The sequence below is a fragment of the Haliotis cracherodii genome, unplaced genomic scaffold, assembly GCF_022045235.1.
Source record: "Haliotis cracherodii isolate W230 unplaced genomic scaffold, xgHalCrac1.p SCAF_2, whole genome shotgun sequence".
NCBI lineage: Eukaryota > Metazoa > Mollusca > Gastropoda > Lepetellida > Haliotidae > Haliotis > Haliotis cracherodii.
In genome coordinates, this window is record NW_027266275.1 from 9,048,391 (window position 1) to 9,069,633 (window position 21,243).

General features: G+C 41.0%; 1 protein-coding gene across 2 annotated transcripts; it reads right to left on the minus strand.

Moving 5' to 3' along the window:
* Positions 1-158: 158 nt before the first annotated feature.
* On the minus strand, positions 159-17,795 carry LOC139469725 (uncharacterized). 2 transcript variants are annotated; one of them, XM_071251980.1, is made up of 4 exons: positions 17,659-17,795; positions 6,690-6,760; positions 4,284-4,517; positions 159-2,858 (listed from the first exon to the last, which is right to left on the minus strand). In XM_071251980.1, the coding sequence occupies exons 2-4, from the start codon at positions 6,754-6,756 to the stop codon at positions 490-492; spliced, it is 2,670 nt and encodes an 889-aa protein (XP_071108081.1). In that variant the 5' UTR covers positions 6,757-6,760; positions 17,659-17,795; the 3' UTR covers positions 159-489. The 2 variants fall into 2 exon arrangements, with proteins under 2 accessions (XP_071108081.1, XP_071108082.1); XM_071251981.1 differs by having other exon boundaries at positions 6,690-6,773.
* Positions 17,796-21,243: the final 3,448 nt, after the last annotated feature.

Below are 21,243 nucleotides of genomic sequence, written 5' to 3' on the forward strand. Positions count from 1 at the left end.
AGGAACAATATACAATAATTCATCATAATGACAATATTCCTCATAACACTCCACCTGGCTGTAAACATGATGAATCCCGTTATCAGCAATGCGTTAACCCCCCAAAGCGACCTACCATTTGGTCTTCTGAGGGTAGGGGATTGGGAGTAGGGACAATCTCAAAACATTTGTATTAGGACATGATGCGTCCAGCAACATTTTTTGGTGGTAGAACAATTTTGTTCAGTTTTCGTTCTGAACAAAGCGTTCCAAGCACCTGACTATCATATGGTCGGTCTCTAACAACCGGTGTGACACATTTTCAAAAGGAGTAATGTCCCTTTGTATATAGACGCTCTCAGTCTAATCTCCAGGACGCTTGGGGATGCACTGTGTAAACCATTCCAGGCACGTCTGTATCGAATGATCTGGAATAGGGAATAGTGTACAACGTTCCAGTAACATCTGTGGAGGACCTGGGCTGTGACGCATTCTATCTTCTCAAATGAGCTACAGTCGTCCCCTTCGAACAAAGGGTTGTGGATGCACCTTTAAGGAGGTAAGGTCCCTTGGCAGATAATCCTCCACCATAATGTTTCTACTGCGAAGAGTCATTGGTAACCTGACAGTGAAGTGGTAAAGGAACCCCATTCTTGTCATATCAAAACTGACCACAGCTGAATTAATATCCATAGGAACCTTCAACTGTCTGAATATCGGTGGACTATTGTACACTGCAATGTATTGATATTGACTTGTTTTCAGTTTTATTGATTTCAGGTCGTACTCTGCTTTGGGAGCCGTGGCCGCATATATTTTCTTGACTTCATCTGGATTTCTTATAAAGGATGTGCCTGTAAAAATTACCAGCGGCGAGGGGAGTCTAAACTCAGGGTACCTTTGACCTGGCTGGATGAATGCACATATCCGTCTAGGGTACGTGACTGGAAGCGATTTGGCATTAAAACTACCATCGACTTTGAAGGACACCACGAGGATCTTTGGTGCAGAGGGCAACTGCTGTCTTAAGTAACATCTCTTGTGTCCCGAAATAGGACTTTGAAGGCGTAGTCTTAGGGTGTATGTGTTGTAATGAGGCTTTAACTGCCCCTGCTGGTCATTCTGTGGGGTGCTTGTATCAAGTCTCTTTTGTTTTTCTTGAACCCTCAATACGTGTGACTTCTGGTATCTCTTGACTTGCTTCGGCCTAGGTGGTGGTTTTGGGGTGGTCTTTGCTTCAGCAGTTGTTTTTGCGTCCTGCTTCGGTGGTATTGGAGTGTGTGTTGCGGTTGGTTTAGGCTTGTATGTATAAGGCTGCTTGTAAACCCGTCTTCTTGTAGGAACAGGCTGGTAAAGGCCTCCGGGAATCACAGCTACATGGTGCGTCTTTTTGGGTACCAGCTGAGCTTTCTGAAAGTTGTTGGCCCATGGGTTTCTTTGAGGAGTATAATAAGCTACGGCTGAATGTCGAGGTGGATACCAAGGGTTGAAGTTGACATGCGCTATCTGTTGCCGCCAGTATTGTTGAACAGGATAATGCACAGGATTGTAACCATGATTCCGGACAGGATTGTAACCATGATTCTGGACAGGCTTGTAACCATGATTCTGGACAGGCTTGTAACCATGGTTCTGGACAGGCTTGTAACCATGATTCTGGACAGGCTTGTGACTGGGATTCTGGACAGGATTCCGGACAGGCTTGTAACCACGATTCTGGACAGGATTCTGGACAGGCTTGTAACCATGATTCTGGACAGGATTCTGGACAGGCTTGTAACCATGATTCTGGACAGGCTTGTAACCATGATTCTGGACAGGCTTGTGACCAGGATTCCGGACAGGATTCGTAACTGATATCTGTACTTGATGCTTTGTTGAGTTTTTGCAAGGGATCTGTCTTTGGTTTTTATTCGCATCTTGCAAAGGGTTTTGATCAGTCATTTGAGGGGGTTGTGCATGGGGTTTCTGGTGAAAAGCTGGAATTCGTAGCCTTACTGGAATCCGTATACGATATAGTGGCTGAAAATAAGTTCTCCTCGTGAACGGAACAAATTGTCCATACCTTGTGTACCACGCGGGCGTGCAACGGTAGAAACAACCACGTCTCGCTGACGTCATTCCAGTGTGTTGACGAGAAGCATCCACTCTATTGGCATCCCTGGCAATCGGATTAACTGATACCTTTGAGCGTACTCTTATCACAGGCATACGATAGGTAGATTGCTGTTTTCTTTCTGTTCCATTTTCTGGCTTTATGCGAATTTCTTTCGATGAATCTTCTATATTTAGATCTAAAAATGGAACAGCCGTTGTTGGAGCGATATTTACTGCCTTGCGAGTTTGTGTTAATTTTGATAGGAGGGGGCTTTTTCGGGTAGCGTAGGATACAATGAGCCTTGGCGCTGACGTTTTCTTGACAACTGTTTTAGGAGGCTGGGTTGGTTTCCTTGACTTTATAATCCTTCGGATTTTTTTGGGCTTCTTCTTTGTCTTTCGTGAATGTTGTCTCCTCCGCGACTTGCGGACAAATATCCTCTTCCTGGGTCGTTTAACGTGAATCGGTTTGGATGTTGTGGACACTTGTAATTTCTTTGTGATTGAAAGTGTTGATATGGGAGTAGTATATGGTGCTGCCGTAGTTGTGAATTCTACTGTTGGGGTTATTCGATCCTCTACAGACTGTCGATACAACATTTTAACCATGAGCGACACTGGCTTACTTCCCTTCTTCTTCCTTTTGGATGGACGAACTTTCTCAGCTGTGAAGATCTTGGACGCTCTCTGCGCTCGGGTAATTGTTTCTGTGGATGTCGACACTTGTGTTTTGGATTCAGGTGGTTGCTTAGTTGGCTCTACCGGCGGGGAAGTCGTTGTAACTGAAAATATATACAACACTTTGTACCGAGGCATACCTATGGAGCTACAAGACATTATAATGAAACAGCTTGTCTGTTGCTTGCTCTTTTATCCTATATTCATTGTGAATGTTCATGACACTACATTAATTTCAATGTGCTGTCAAGTTTCATTCTCAGCTCCCTGGGGATTATACAAACCAAGCTGCAGTAAGAGGCGCTTGGAGGATTAACAGTCTTTTTATCACACCCTTTGGGGTACCCAGTGAACAGAGGCAAATTTCCATCTATGTCTCTTGCGTAAGAAGTCACCTGTTTTATAGTGTGGGGCAGGGCCGAAGCCTTTGAAATCTCGCAGGAGTGAACCTGTCGAATACGGTCACCCATCCACCTACTCTCCGCGACCAAGGTTTCTTAACTCCGCCTGTCACCTTGTTGTAGGAGCCAATAATTTATTCTGATCGTATGACACTTCAGTGTGGTGCCTTCGACCAATGGTGTCTCGACTCCAATCGAAGTGCAGACATATCAATAGTGTTTGTTTGTTATTTAACGACGCGCCCAGCAGTATTCCAGCTTTTTGACGGCGATCTGTAAATAATCGAGTCTGGACCAGACAATACAGTGATTGACATCATGAGCATCCGTCCACGCAATTGGGATTAATGACATGCATCAACCAAGTCAGCGAGCCTGACCACCCGATCCCGTTGGTCGCCTCTTAGGACAAGCATAGTCGCCTCTAACGGTAAGTATGGGTTGTTGAAAACCTATTCTACCCCGGATCTTCACGGGTCACATTCATGTGACAATAATGATGCAACACATAATACACACTAAGCGATCTTATATTATTGCTAAGACTATGGTAACTCGCATACCTTAACATTGGCTTACGACAGTCGTAGCTCTGAGACAGTTTTGTGGAACAGTGTGTATGTATAATACCCAAGAATCTGTTGGCCATAATATTCCTTGTCATCATTGTATTCATCTTCTATATGCATATTAGGACTAATATAGGATCAGGGCCCAGTTCCACAAAGCCATCTTAGCGCTAAGGTGATCGCAACTCCCAAACTTTAACACTGGCTTACGGTAGTCGTCGCGCTAAGGTGGCTCTGTGGAACGTTGTGTATGTGTAATACCAAAGAAAGTGTTATCCATATTTATTAATATTTCATGTCATATTTTATCCAACTTTTATATGCATAAAGGACTTTCAGTTGCGTGTTGCACAAACAGCAAAACAGGGGATAATATAGGACCAGGGCGCCGTTGAACAAAGCCATTTTAGCGCTAAGGTGATCGTAACTCCCATACTTGAACACTGACTGACGATATTCGTAGCGCTTAGGTCGTTTTGTGGAACGGTGCCCAGGCACATGCATAATATTATTCAAACTGTGTTCTGTCTGTTGTTTGAGGTCCCATACCAATACACACCTTCAGTGCATCTTTTCTTCATGAATACGCTGTCTTTTTTGTGGGACAGGGGCGTGTCTCCCTTGAACAGGTAACACGAGCGGCTGTAAAAGTTGAACTCTGCAGCAGTGCACCACGGTTCGGAGCGGCAAATCTCCTTACAGTTGTCAGGATTCGCCATAAACTTGTAATCTCTCCAGTCATTGTTATTTCCGGCAGTGTCCGCGAACCCAGTGAAGGTACAGACTTGTTTACCTGTAAGTATATCATTGTACAGTTACACAATGAACAATGAGGAAAGTCTAAAATATTGATTGGATTGAAAGGACTTATTTAAAAAGAATTTCAAATCATTATTTGTACCTATGTTTTCCAAGCATCCAGGCCACACTGCTTTCTATTAATATACACGTTTAGACTTTGCAGATCCATTCCTTTACAGGGTACACGGGTTTTGTTTGTTTGTTGTTTAACGCCGCACTCAATATTACAGCTATATGACGGCGGTCTGTAAATAATCGTGTCTGGACGCGGCAATCCAGTGATTGACGTCATGAGCATCGACCTACGTAGTTGGGATACAAGTACAGAGATGAAAAAGTAGGGAAACTATTGGTCCCTTTATCTTTCTGTGTCTTCCGATGTTGGTGATATGTTCACACTGAGTATTTGCATATTGTGGATCCTTAGAGTGAGTCTTTATTGTCTGCAACGTGTAAATAACTGAATCTGGACCAGACAAACCAGTGATTGATATTATCAGCAACGACGCTGTCGGCGTACGATGACACGCAATCAATCAAGCAACCGAACTAACCACCCAATCCATTTAATCGTCTTTTTACGAAAAGCATACGTTTTGGGGAATCAATTCTATCTCGGAATCACCATGGGCGAAACAGTTGATAAGTCAAAATTTTCTACGTGTTAAGCGAAACTCCTTTCCACAAAATACATTGCATGAAAGGAACCTACTTGGACTACAAGATATCTATTGTGTAAACGTTTTAGCAAACACTAACACTGGTATGTTGACCAAATGCAGAGTCAAATACGCTGTCATAAAGACTGATTGAAGAAGTATTGAGGGCGTGTTTTTCTAATATTTGTCGCTGTATTAGTCGCTAACCCAAACTGATTATCCAAGAGAATGTAGATTAGGGCAGTACATTCATACGGCAAAAACATCTCGGGTCACGGCTTAGCTCCTAGATTTAAATACCATCGCTTTACACTCATTTTAACCCATCTTCCCGAGGCAACAGAGTTAACTGTCTCTTAAAAGTCCAGTTTTCACAGTTGCCGAGCTAGGTTGGAATTTCTGGGCTTGATCGTAGCGCCACCAGTGGATATTACGAGTTATGTATATACCTTCTTAGGCATTTGAAAGTTGGAGTACTAAGTAAGGATAAGAATTTATGGTTGAACAACTTCTTTATTACAATTATGAGCGACGTTTCGGTGTAGGTTCTGACACCGTTATCAAGCAAGTGATATACAGAGTGTGGATAACACTCCGTATGTCACTTGCTTGTAAACGTTCATCCATAAATTCTTATCCGTACAGTGTATATATCGCCGGCACACAACCGAAGTCTGCACAGTGAAATTCATGCTGTTTACGAACCGTTCACGATGTGTGACGGTGTGTGATAGCTGCATGGTGGATGTAGCAGGATTACGATGTGTGATGGTGTGTTACAACTATATGATGGATGTGGCAGGATTACGATGTGTGACGGTGTGTTATAGCTATATGATGGATGTAGCAGGATTACGATGTGTGGCGGTGTGTTATGGCTATATTATTGATGTATCAGGATTACGATGTGTGACGGTGTGTTACAACTATATGATGGATGTGGCAGGATTACGATGTGTGACGGTGTGTGATAGCTGCATGGTGGATGTAGCAGGATTACGATGTGTGACGGTGTGTTATAACTGCATGGTGGATGTAGCAGGATTACGATGTGTGATGGTGTGTTACAACTATATGATGGATGTACCAGGATTACGATGTGTGGCGGTGTGTTATAGCTATATGATGGATGTAACATGATTACGATGTGTGACGGTGTGTTATAGCTCCATGGTGGATGTAGCAGGATTACGATGTGTGACGGTGTGTTATAGCTCCATGGTGGATGTAGCAGGATTACGATGTGTGACGGTGTGTTATAGCTATATGATGGATGTAGCAGGATTACGATGTGTGACGGTGTGTTACAACTATATGATGGATGTAGCAGGATTACGATGTGTGGCGGTGTGTGATAGCTATATGATGGATGTAGCAGGATTACGATGTGTGACGGTGTGTTATAGCTATATGATGGATGTAGCAGGATTACGATGTGTGGCGGTGTGTTACAACTATATGATGGATGTGGCATGCATGTAAGCATATTTAAAGGATGTACGTACCGGTACATACTGTTGCAGCCACACACAGCAGTCCCAGACACAGGTTCCGGGTCACGTGATCATGCATTGGTCTGAAAACAGGAGCTATATAATTATTGCAGCTGTTAATACAAAGCCAAACGTAGATCCTCTATCAGCTCTGTTACATTTACTGTTAAGTGTCGGCTTTCATGTGTCCTATGCTAATCTCCCTTCAGCGCCAATTAACTGTTGGATTCCCTTGTTAAGTTTCCACCTTTGTTACCTTAATGTTGTTCTTACATGTACATATATATGTTCTCTGTCTCATAGCATTTATTCACCCTATGAAGGAGTAAGTATATACTCCGAAACGTTCTGTTCCTCATAATAAAGAAGTTGACATCCATAAATTCTCTTCTCAAAAAGTAGATGTTTTTTATTAGATATTAGCTGATCTACATTGCTCTGGAAACACGTTCCTCGGTCTAATGCCGATTATCAATTTCTTGCTTTTAGGGGTGTAAAATACAGTAAACTACGTTTATAACGAACATGCTTATGACGAACTGACCGATATAACGAACTTATTTTTTAGTCTCGGCCATTTGTTGTATATATGCTGTATATATGCTTATAGCGAACTACGGTTATTACAAACTAAAATTAGTGGTCCCCTTGAGTTCGTTATAACCGTAGTTTACTGTACGCCGCTTTTAGCATTTTTCGCCGCTTTTAGCATTATTCGTGCAATATCAAGGCGGGGGACACCAGAAATGGGCTTCACACATTATACCAATTTGGTGAATCGAACCCGGGTTTTCGGGGGGCCGAGCCAACGCTTTTACTACTAGACTACCCCACCGTTCAGCTCATGGTGGAGATGAGTGTGTTATCACCCTTGTGATTGTATCATATATGATGACTCTCCTCTGAAGCTAATATTAACGAACAGTAAATGTTGCCCGAAACCTTCTCCCAAACTGCCTCCCGTGAATTGTCACGTGTTTTTCAACGTGACAAATCGGGGGCAGAATACATATCCAGTGTCCAGTCTCGTCATACGAACGACTAATGTGTCACCTGGGTGGTTGTGTGTCATTGTATCCCGACAGCGTGGACTGTTGCTCACGCTATCAACCACTGGTTTGCCTGACCCAGCCGATAAATGCCAACGTGTACGCATAGACACGCGTAGACACTTCCTGACCTACATTAACGCTACTCAGACGTTTTGTTTCTTTAATGTTACCCATGGGCGTTAAAGGATTCGCTGCATTGGTGTATACATTATACATGCTTCCATGAAAGATATAGCTCCATCTTGCGTGGGCGTCTTGACCGAGTTGCATTATACGAGGGAGACCTTGTTTCAAGAATGCAGCACAGGTTTAACCAGGTTTGACATTTAAGTTCTAATCGCTTGAAACATGTGATCAAGCATAAACCTCATCGCCTTTCTTTACCACGTGATTACAAGACATGTATCCTTCAACGAATTATCATGTAGACTTTACAAGAAGTTGTAAAATAGATTATTTACAGAAATCTGATCCAAACTACTTTTTGTATGACATTTATTTTCGTCTTATAACGGGTTTGGTAAGAAGTATTGCATTTTCAAAATTCTTAAAGAATGACGTTGTGTTCAACAGAGCTGAAAATTTGTGAGTATCACAAAAACATGAAGAATAGAAAACACATCAAACAAACTCTTAATTTTATGTCTTTGTTTATGAGTAAATAACATGTTGATCGGATTACAAATTCACACGAGGTGAAAACTGGCTTTTGTGTTTTAACATTAGGCTTTTAAGCAAATCCGCATCCTGAAAGATGTGCACATGTTATTGATTGCCCGTTGATGTGTACGATGGTGTGTAGACTGTTTAGGAATCAATTTCACCAAAGTCGTTATTCGCATGGGTAATGGCGCGCCATTGGCATTCCTTGGGTATTAGATTTAGCTTCGCTTAGAACAGCAACAATTCGTTAGTTTTGACTTTGAAACACCGGAGTATGCAGATAGTAAACAGACGGGCAAAAGAAAGTTTACACCTCAGTTTGACGGTGGTGAAAAATCAACAAACATCATCATCAAAAAATGGTAATTCGATGACGATGTAGTTGGTAATGGTATCATAGTTGCGTTTTGGACCTTAAATATCAGCGACCAATTCAGTCTATTAGCGTTTTGATAACGTGCAATATTTTGGTCAAATCTAATTTTGAAGTGTATAATATTTTCCTCTACCCGATAGTTTATTTGTTGTTGGGCTAGTAACAGTACTGGTATATCATGAAAGTAAATTCAACTACACAGCGTTCATATGGTGTACATTGCGATTTTTAATTTTTTTTAACCCAGTGACATTTCTATAATATATCATGCATGTGAAAGTTATTTGAATAGATCCAATACGGTTTCTCTCTCTAGTTTCATACACTTCCCGTGCCGCGCTGTGAGCCTCATCTGGCGTACTAGGAGGCTTCCGCCATGGCTGGGGCTCAGAGTCAGGACCACGATGTCAAGGAGAGGCTAATTAATTTGTTTCCGAATGACTTTACAACGAATAACAAAGCAGTAGAATTAGTGTTTCCGCATGTGTCAGCGTGTTTTTTTAAAGGTTGTAGTAATAATCAGAACATATGTTCTAGACGAATTTAAAATACAGGAAATATTGCCTCCGAAAAACATATCTAAAAAAGGTTTTAAAAGCTGTCGAAAGAATTGTTGAGGGCGTGTGTTTCGATGAATCAATTTCCCCAGTGCTCACTTCTAGATGTCCACACGGACCAAATTGTTAATGGGTGTTAAATTTGCTACATTACATGAAACATAATTTGATTTTACATATTGCTGTATTTTTATTAAATGTCTTTTCACGGCAAAACGATTATATGTGAGATCCAGCAGTTGTAAAGGTCAAAGGGCGAACGTGAGTCACAAAAAAAGTTTTTTTGCGCCAATGAAACAACCAATAGCTGTAAAGTGAGTGAGTTGGGTTTAACTTTTAACAGTATTCCAGTCATGTCACGGCGTTTCAGCTTAATGTGGGAGGAAAGCCAGAAATGATGTAGGTCTCAGACGTTTACCTTTTCGGCGAAACCCACGAGCACGGTTATGGTGATTACAAACCTAGAAACATCGGGTCGAACCGGGATTCGAACCCACAATCATAGGTTTCTGGCGCGCCCAAGTGTCTAGATGTATTGATAATCTTGCAAACAATAAATCTCCAGGACCAGATGGCCTCTCAACTGAGTTCTTTAAAGCATCAAAACCTTACACACTTTCTCTCTTTACATTACTATTTAATAAAATATCCCAAGATGGATCTTTTCCTGATAACTGGGGGAAAAGTATTATTTGACCCATCTTCAAATCTGGTGTGAAGGCTGACCCCAACAATTACAGAGGCATATCACTGATAGACTCTATATGTAAGATATCTCTTCTATTTCAAACAATCGGTTACGACAGTGGTGTGATCAAAATAATATTATTCATGAGACACAAGCAGGATTCAGATCAAATTATTCCACTGCTGATCATATATTTTCACACCATGCAATGATCCAGAAATATGCCTGCAAAAAGAAAGGTAGATTCTACTGTTTGTTTATTGATTTTTCAAAAGCTTTTGATACTGTTAAACATGATGTATTGCTGTCAAGCCTTAAAAATGTGGGTATAAATGGGAAAATCTTCAATATTCTTTCATCAATGTATTCACAGCTATCAGCCTGTGTAAGAACTTCAAATGGATTGTCTAGTTACTTCCAATGTTGGTACTCGTCAAGGGTGCATCTTGAGTCCCCATATGTTTATTATTTTCATCAATCAACTTATTAGTATGATGGAAGAATATGGTGGACAAGGTATATATATATATCTCCTGATGCAAATAATCTATTTGCTCTCATGTTTGCTGATGATGTTTCTGCAGTCGCTGATACTGCATTACCGTGACAAAAAAAAGATAATTGGTTTTGAATTTTTTTGTGTATTAACTGGTATGAAAGTAAACTTGCTAACTATATGTTATATAAGACACTTTTACATGTGGAAACATACTTATGCATTGCTATTCCTTTTCATTTGAGAATATTTTCACAAGATTTAGATGCGGCAATTTTAGACTTATGACAGAAACAGGAAGATACACTAATATACCATACGATTTAAGACTATGCCCTCATTGTAGGCTAAATGACAAAATGTAATTAGAAGACGAGATTCATGTTTTACTTGTATGTGATGCATATACCTCTATTAGAAAAAAGTATATTAGTAAATACATCAGAAATGACAGTGCAGTAAACATACTCATAAATATTATGAAGACTCAAAATACACAAACAATAAGTGATCTCTGTTTATACCTATTCAATGTGCAAAAAATAAGAAATATGTTCAATACCACTTAATATACCTATTTTCCAAGAATGCTACATACGGTATGTATGTGTGTGTGTATATATATATGCAAAATAGCGCTCAGAAATGAAACCTTTATATGTCTGTATTTTGGGCCACTGGCCTCTATACTGAATAAAATTGTCTTGTCTTGTCTTGTCTTGTCCAAGGGACGCACCTCTGCACAGCGAATCGCGGCGCCTTCGACGACTGGACCACCCGTGCCCCCGTAAACCTTAAGTGAGTGAGTGAGTATGGTTTTACGCTGCTTTTAGCAATATTCCAGCAATATCACGATGGGGGACACCAGAAATGGGCTTCACACATTGTACCCATGTCGGGATTCGAACCCGGGTCTTCGGCGTGACGAGCGAACACTTTAACCACTAGGCTACCCGACCGCCCCCGTAAACTTTAAGGGCAAACATGGGTCACAGAAAGGCATTTTTGCTCCCACGGAAAACCAACAGTTGCAAAGCCAAAGAGCGAAAGTTGGTTACAGCCTCAAATAACATAACCATTATATGTAAGCATCACGACAGTAATTGTTTGATCAAAGAACTTGGTATAAAGTTATGTTAACTGAGAAAGAAATCTACCAAAACCATGCACCAGTACTATCAACTTTTGACTTGACTCTAAAACCTGAAGACAAGTCCATACCCCTTTTGTACTGGATTCCAAAGCTCCATAAAAATCCGTACAAAGAGAAATATATTTCTAGGTCCAGCCAACGTACCACCACATCCCTGTCTCAAAGACTAACTATAATCCTAAATACAATCAAGGAAGAACTTTCTTTATATTCACAGAATGTATTTGAGACAAGTGGAAATAATACCATGTGGATTCTCAAAAACTCAAAGAATTTGCTTGACTTTTGCAATCTCAGAAAAGAACTAAGTTCCATTCTTCTTCTATTGTTCCAATTTTGTACACCACTGTCCAACATGATAAACTTAAGGAAAACTTCATCACGTGATCCATGGGGCTTTTGTTGCAAAACGTGGTGACCACAAATACAGTAACGTATCTTTATTCAGTTTCGGGAGAATTTGTAAAAAAAAGAAAACAAATGCCATCTGAAGTTTACTGATAAAACAATACGTGAAATACTGGACTTCCTCGAGCAATAGTCTTATGTCGAGCAATAGTCTTTTGTGTTTTCTTTTGACAACGTCTGAGATACAATCGAGCTGCTCTTTCTACCAAGATTTCAAAGAGCGTCATACGAGTCTTGCTCAGAAGTTGTTTGATCAATGTTACAAAATTCAAGGCGCCTCAATTAAGCTTTCAAAAAATTTTATGTCATGTGGAGAACATTTCCAAATTTGACGCATTAGTGACAAAATTATGTCCGATGGAATACCCAATTTTACTTGTACTATACACTCTTCAAAAAAAAAAGAAACGCACAGGTAGTATGTAGTTCATTGAACCTGACTACACAAAAAATCCGGAATATGAATTGGATATATGTTATTGGAAAATGTTGGTGGCCTGATATTCGAGAAACGTTGCGTCAAAACGCAGACATTGTCGATTTGCAATGTCTTAAACGGCATTGTTTTCACGCTTGTTAAAAAATGTCATGGAGGAAAACAGTGAAACAAAATGCACGTGCAACTTATGGCATTCGTAACTTGTGGTAGTGGCTATAAAAAGGCAAGCATAAGACAATAATTTGTCATTCAATTGTCAACATTTTTTCAAGTTCTAAAGGCCGATCGGAACATCGCTATAGGACGTATCCAAAGCTGGGAATCGCAGTCTTTCTGTTGCACGCTACTTCAACGTCCACCATAACACCATTTCGCGGCTATGTCACCGAAACACACAGTTCAATTCCACTGCAGACCGTCCAAGAACCGGCCGACCAAGAGTTACCACCCCTGCACAGGTTCGCTACATTCGTTCGCTCGTCACGCTTAAGACCCGGGTTCGATTCCCGACATGGGAACAATGTGTGAAGCCCATTTCTGGTGTCCACCGCTCTGATATTTCTGGAATATTGCTAAAAGCGGCGTAAAACCATACTCACTCACTGCAACAGATCCATCGACAGCGCCGCTTGCGTTGGTGCCATAGCTTACAGCCTTGGCATTTGAGAAACTGGAGACGAGTGTGGTTTAGCGATTAATCACGATTACTTCTTCACCGGCGAGATGGAAGACAACGTGTTTATCGTCGTCGAAATGAGCGTTTTGCCCAACATTGTGTACGTGAATTGGACAATTTCGGTGGCGGTAGTGTCATGGTGTTGGGGGCTATATCCTACACCAGGAGATCTGACTTGTTTGTGGTTCAGGGAAATTTGACAGCAAATCGCTACATGAATCAAATTCTTCAACCTCACCTTCTTCCAATCATTGACCGCCAGAGGGTGCTGTTTCAGCAGGATAACGCTCCACCGTAAACAGCTCGTGTCACGTTAGACTATCTTCATAATGCCAACTTCAACGACTTGCTCTGGCTGTCGAGATCTCCAGATCTCAACCCATTCGAACACCTCTGGGATGAACTCGATCGACGTGTACGTCAACGTCAGAACACGCCGCAGACACTCCCACAATTGGCCAACGCGTTACCAGCAGAATGGCGCAGAATTTCACAGGATAGAATTCGTACACTTATCCAGTCAGTGACAAGGAGATGCTGCCCGGGGCGGTCACACGAGATACTGAGTTCAGCGTAGCCTTGTGATATGACAATGAACAATTGTCTGTGCCTTTGTACAACGACAACATGCGACTATCGAGCTCCAAAATTTCATATTTGTATCTATGACATTGAATTAAATATATCGACTTTATTAGGTACAATTAATTTTCTAAAAATCTACCTATGCGTTTCTTTTTTTTTGAAGAGTGTTTGTTTCCGTTTTCTTTCAGTTGAACAATTGACTTGCCTTTGCATGTGTATGTGACGGGTGCCAGCGATGGGACAGGATACGCTCACCTTTTTGCGAACACCTGGTATCTTCACTATTTGATAGTGATTCATAAACACATGCTTATGATAAAGTCAGAATCGTACAATCGACTCTGCTTTATGCAGAGATTTCTATTGGATATGGAAAGGCTTTTGTCGCTTTATTTACAGAAAGGCCTATTTACTCCCACGGAAGCTATACAGTTGAAAGCTAAAGAACGAACGTTGGTAACAGAAAGACCTATTTGCGCCCATGAAACCCAACAGTTGTTAAGTTAAAGGGCGAACTCGGGTCATAGATAGGCCTATAAATTACGCTCATGGAAAATCGATTAACCGACAAAGCTTTGTTCACCTTGAAGTGCGCCAGGCCCTGAATGATATATCTACATATACAGACGGACAAAAGAAAGTCATACTTGAAAATTGGATTTGGTAAATAAATATAATTGGAAACGTTATGAAAACATCAATAGGTTGAAAACAGTCTTTGAAAAACTACAAACTTTAGGTCGAAGACACGACTATGATGCCCGCATCAAATACGTCACCATCGAATAACGATTCTTTGTTTGTTTTATTTTTAGCAAGCATCTAACGTGGGTGTATCGCCTTGTTTTGTCCGGGAGTTTAGTACATGATTTGTGTCAGACGAAATATGATATTGATGTTTAGAAAGAATACTTTTATATTTGAAATATAAATGTGTTTATCTATACAAAAAGAGCCTTTCGCAATGTTCTAATGGATGTTTGAGCTTTGGTTGTCATGGAATTGGTTACAAAAAGATACTGTTCGTTCTTAATCCTTTTCAGAATACTTTGTCTTAGATGCTTATATATTTAACATACTACAAGCGTTATATGCACTTTAAAATGATTTCATACAAAGTTCATATCTGTTACTAAAACGAAGGCTAGTTATTCAAGTTCGGGAGGTTTAAGGTCAGATCCCCGTTTCACAAAGCGATCCTAGCCCACTGTCGTAAATATAAACGCCAGAGCAGTACCAGCCTCGATTAGTCCATTTGGCGTAAAAGTAAAACACTTTACGAATGTATCACTGAAATTATAGATAACACCAGGTGTTCGCTAAAAGTAAGTATTGGAGTTACAGTACTCGTAGAGCTATGATCACTTTGTGAAGCCGAGCCCTGACCTTTCTGTGGAAGTGATATGCGACAATGACATGGTCCTAAAGATGTTTTGTTTTGTTTGTTTGTTGTTTAACGCCGCACTCAGCAATATTCCAGCTATATGATGGCGGTCTGTAAATAATCGAGTCTGGACCAGACAATCCAGTGATTGACATCATGAACATCGATCCACACGATTGGGATCGATGACATGCATCAACCAAGTCAGTGAGCCCGACCACCCGATAATGTTAGTCGCATCTTACGACAAGCATAAAGATGTGATGAAGGAGCAGGGCGGGGATGGGGTTAGGGACCAGTATGTTGTGTAGTTTATTATGATTGCGTTTCATCGTGTTATGGGCTGACTACGACGCATTTACTCACCAATTCCCTTACCATGTATCAGTTTGATAGTTCGCTTTGAATATGTTAAATATTGATTTGATGAACTGGTACATGTAAGCCACAAGTAGGACGGGTAGTTATGTGGTTATTAACTCAAAGACACACGTAAGTTGTAGCCTAGTGGTTAAAGTGTTCGCTCGTCAAGCCGAAGACCCGGGTTCGATCCCCACATGGTTTTAATTTCCGAAACATGTTCAATATTTTTTTTATAATGAGAGGACGTTTTAAATGAGCAAGCCATTCAACATAGATAATAATTAAAATAGACATGTGCAAATTTAGAAAAATAAAGTATTTCGTTCTTTCAACTCGATATTTTCCACCATATGGTGAAGATCCGGATTAGAAATGACCTTGTCATACTTGAAAGAGGGGACTAACGGGATCGCTCGCTGACTTGACTATCCCTTTTGCGTAGAAGTCAATCACTTGATTACAGACCGCCGTCACATTGCTCGAATATTGCTGACAGCGGCGTAAAACAACAACAAAAAAGACCCAAAAAACGTAGCTTTGTGTTCGGCGAATAGCCTATGACCCCGAAAAGGCAGTTCATCACGACGGATTTTCATTCTGATACATCACTACTATTTTCGAGTTTTGCGCCAAAATGAAATATCATTTTGTAGATAACTTTTTGTTCCTTTCAATGAATTTTTATTTTTCAACCATTCACAAATTGTCATCAAATTTAAAGGGAGATTTTGCTTAATGGTTTAGAGCCCATGTCCAGTGTGGATCAAGACTTTGTGAATAAAGTCGTGTATCAACTGACATATATAGTCAGATATATATATATACGAAGATCATTATCATCTAGATTAGATATGCACGATAAAGGTTAACAGTTGAACACAGCGACGTTTGAACGAGTTGAATCAAATTTGCTGGGACTGCTCCTTAGCGCCAGCGGAATGCCTCCTTAAATATATAGAAAAGTGAATGTATGAATTAAAGGTATACAACGTATTTATACGCGACCGATGATTTCTTAAGGAAGGTTAAGGATACAAAAATATTTTATTTGTAGTTTATTTATGTTTTAGTTTAACATTTGAGTTACTCAAGAGAGAATAATCTTAAATTAATATTTTGGAAACATACGGGTAAACTTCACTTACTTTCGTTTTATTAAATGGGTGTTCGATCGCTATCAGTGGGCATATACCATTCAATCATTTCTGAAATTATTTTACCTATTCTTAACCCATCCTTGTCGAAAGAGACGACTAAATGGATGGAGCGGTCGGCTCGGTTACGCATACCTGGTCGATTGAGTGTCATCGTATGGCGCGTTTATCATGGTATTAAGCATTGCTTTATCTGTACCAGTATCGGTTAGAGAGCGGCTGCCGTGACATAGCTGGACCATTGCTGACTGTGGCGTTAAACAAGCAAATATGCCCATTAAATACAAGGCAATTGACACGAAGCGAATCCATGTTGCAATAATATATACATGGACATCGTTATCAACAGATATATCCGTGCCCACATTTACCATGCTGTTTTCTGGCTTCATTTAATTTCTATAGAGTATAAATAGCGCCCCTGTATCTGATTAAATAACGCTGCTTCTCAGAGGTGAATTTATCTTCATGTACCTGTATGTGTGTCAGTCAATGTGCAGACACGTCAGTGTATAAACAGTTAACGGTAATGGAAGCACAAACAGTTAACGGCTATGGTTACCAACGGCCCGTTTCAACGGCGCCGTCATGCTCCCTGAGTTAATGTTTGTAAATAATGACAGTTGTCTAAACAAGAACCTATCAATTACAGAGCAAAGTTAAACGTACGTACACAAACTCTACTTTTTGTAGCATGAAAAAATACATGCATTATCTGTCCAGATGATATGTTTAAAAACTATGGAGGGTTACAGAACTTCAAAAGCACCAAGACATCTGAAGGATTAAACCCTGCGTATTATGTATGTTCATCAATATAATTTTACATCACGAATTCATATTTCAGTTCCCGTTCCCGTAAACAACACGCCGTGTAAAAACACATATTTGATAATATGCATCACAAGACCAGAAAACCAGATTCCAGAAAACATTTCACGTTGGACGTCATTTAGTAGAACCATGAGCTCAAACTGATTGTCTTACCTTGATAACACGAAGTCCGTGGTTTTAATGTCCTCTGCCAAACTAACTGTGAAACTGTGGGTATTTCCTTTCTGAAAGTGAAACCCACTCACACAAACTACAAGCTGAGTTCCTGCAATGTGAGCTGCTATGAGACTGGTCGGGGCTAGACTTACTCCAATGTGTACTAGCATCTATATCTTAAAGATATTAATGACGTCATAGTTATTCAGTCAGTGTTCGTTGTCAGATATAACAAGTGCTATTTATAAGGGTAAGGCCGTATATAGGCATACAGACTGTTGTCGACATACTCGACTTGTCAGGTCCGAATATACCGAACGCTCATTTACTATCTGAATGAAGGAGTATTGTTTTACGCCGCTTTAAGCAATATTCGAGCAATATTACGGATGGAGGACCCATAACAGGGCTTCAGCCATTGTAGCCATGTGGGAATCGAACACGAACCTTTGGCTTGACGAGCAAAGGCTTAACCACTAGGCTATCCAACCAACTCGTGACTATTCGAATTAGGTCGCACAGAAGCAGTTATTGTTCTACCGGTTACTGGTATTCGGCAGATGTTTGAATGGATAATCTGTTTGACGTCCGGGTAAACGGGTGACTAAGTGATCTAACCTAGCATTTTGTGTACAGTGTTGATCCCCCTTAGTTGCGTCAGGATCCGTTGATCGTTGTTTCGAATCATAGATTCGCCCTTCTTACGACTCTTGGTTTGTCTACGCCATAACCGTGCTCGTCCGTTTCACCGAAGTATGAAGATCCTACATCAAGTTAAAACGCCGTCATAAAACTGTAAGGGGCCCAGTCGTCTAAAGCGCCGCGATTCGCTGTGCAGAGTTGCGTCCCTTGGGTACGCCAGAAACCTATGATTGTGGGTTCGAATCCCGGTTCACCCCGATTATGATTCTAGGTTTGTCAGACCAGACCCGTGCTCGTGGTCTCACCGAAGTGGTAAACGTCTAAGACCTGCATCACTTCGGGCTTTCCTCCCACATTAAGCTGACACACCGTGATATAACAGGAATACTGTTTAAAGCGGCGTTAAACCCAACTCACTCACTCACCCAAGTTTGACATCTGCCATCAGAGCAACAACGGAGTCTCTGTTTACCGTTTCTCACTCAAGAGGAACCATAACTATCAACATGTTCTCCCCTTTTTCTCGTTATATCCAGTTTCACAGTTTTTTGTACGTAAGCACTACTTCCTGTAAACAGTTGGTACAAAGAGGATGGATTTTCTTACTGAGGCTGCGTCTAAATATACCCCAAATGAAATGGAAGTACATTGATATTGACTATAGGTCGGAGAACATACACAAGGTGAAACTGATAGACAGACAGATAGACAGATTTATTTCGCATACCCTGTGAGGCTAGTAGTACTATTACATATTATTGCAGGAAAATTGTCGTGGAGCACCATTTATATAATGACCCTAAATAGATATTATGTATATATTACATATTTTGAATTATATTTAAATTCAATGTGTCATATTCTTTCAAATATTTTATTGACAAAGAACTGCGGCTATACATATTATTTTTATCAGACAGTAAGCTTTCGATTAGACGATTTGGAAATGTAACGCCGCCATTTACGATTTTGTTGGTTTTTGTTTGTTGTTTAACGCCGCTATCCCAGCTATGAGGTGGCGGCCAGTAAATAATCGAGTTTAGACCAGACCATCCAGTGAATGAAATCGTGAGCACTGATCTACGCATTTTGCATACGATGACATGCACCGCGCCTGACTACGCGATCCAATAAATCGACTTTTACAACCAGATTATTGTTTGTTGTTTAACGCCGCCACGAGCAATATTCCACGTATATGACGGCGGGAAATGTTCGAATCTGGACCAGACAATCCAGTGATTTATCATGAGCATTGATCCACGCAACTGGGATACGATGACATGCATCAACCAAGTCAGCGAGCCTGACAACCCGATCCCTTAAGTCACAACAAGCATAGTTGCTTTTTAGGGCAAGCATGGGTTGCTGAAGACCTATTCTACCCCGGATCTTCACGGGTCAATGTTACCTATCTGGTATGGACAATAGAGACACGTCTGGTTTAAAACAAGGAGTAACTGTTAGTTTCATTTCAACTTGTGCAGTTAGAGTGTTAAGACGTTAAAATAGAAGCGGCGAAACTGTTAATCATAGGAAATAGTTTAGTCCGGTTCTTCCTATGTATTTCAGCTTTGAGTCATATATATGCCTCTGGCAGTGTTGTAGTTGAAGTGGGTTCTAGGGGGCACAGTGGGGGGCGTGCCAACCCCTATCATCCTGGGTTCGAATCCATGCTTTGCCCTGATTGCGATTCTTGGTTTGTCGTGGGTTTCGGAAAGTCGAACACGTCTTAGACCTACACGACTTTGAATAATTAAAACTGGTAATTTTCTTGCATTGACATTTTATGTATATTTGGTCTTTAGTCCCCAAAATCGCCCACATAGGATGTTAGAACTGGAATATTATTAACCATAATCTCCCACATTCAGCTGTCGACCGCCTCCGTGGCCTTGTGGTAGGGCGTCCGCACGGCGAGCTGAAGATCCGGGGTTCGATCCCCGGCCGCGTCACACCAAAAGACGTTAAAAGATGGTACTTGTTGTCAACCTGTCTGGTGCTCGGCATTAAGGGGTTAAAACAAGGACTGGTTGGCTCGGAGTCAGTATACTCAGTGGGCAAGCATTATTAATCGGTATCAGTCCGGACGAGTGGAAGCACACACACACACACACACACACACACACACACACACACACACACACACACACACACACACACACACACACACACATACAAACGTGACTTTTAATTCCACTCCTCCTCACCGTATATGCTTCAATGACGTTATATCGATGTGTGTGTGTGTGTGTGTGTGTGTGTGTGTGTGTGTGTGTGTGTGTGTGTGATAGATATGATTCAAGAAATAAACATACCTAAATGAAAATGACTTATAGTTTAATGTTCCTTTCTATCAGAGTTCAATATAGAAATTATGGAAAGTTTGATAGATGCTTGCGTCCATCATGCATCATATCAATGTTGTAAATCGAGTTCCAGTAGGTATGTGTATGTGTGGTGTGTCAAGAGGGCAAATTCGCTGTCAGAGTTGCGCCAGGATCCACTGATTCGCTCATTATTAGCATAAAAAACATCCAACGTCCATGCTGTGCGCCAATTTGGGCTTTCTTCGCGCACTTAGCTCATATGCAGGGATATAACCAAAAGAACTGGTTTAAGGGGCATTGACCAAACTCAATCTTGCAAGTGACAGGTGAACACATTACCATCTTTATCTACCTCGTAGAGCGCCTTTAAGATGGGCAAGCTACAAATAGCTATGTGTCCTGGCCTACAATACATTAACAAAGGCGTGAAGTCTTCTTCGTCTGTGACCATGTCCGTGATAGCATACTCTGCACTGCTTCCTTTGAACCCCAACACCAGCAGACCTGGCGAACACAGTTCTCGAAGCGGAAGAAGGATTTCCTGCCTGTAAGCTGACGTTTGTCGAAAAGAGGACGGCCAGGTCGGATGTTGATCTACTCCTGGGTTAAC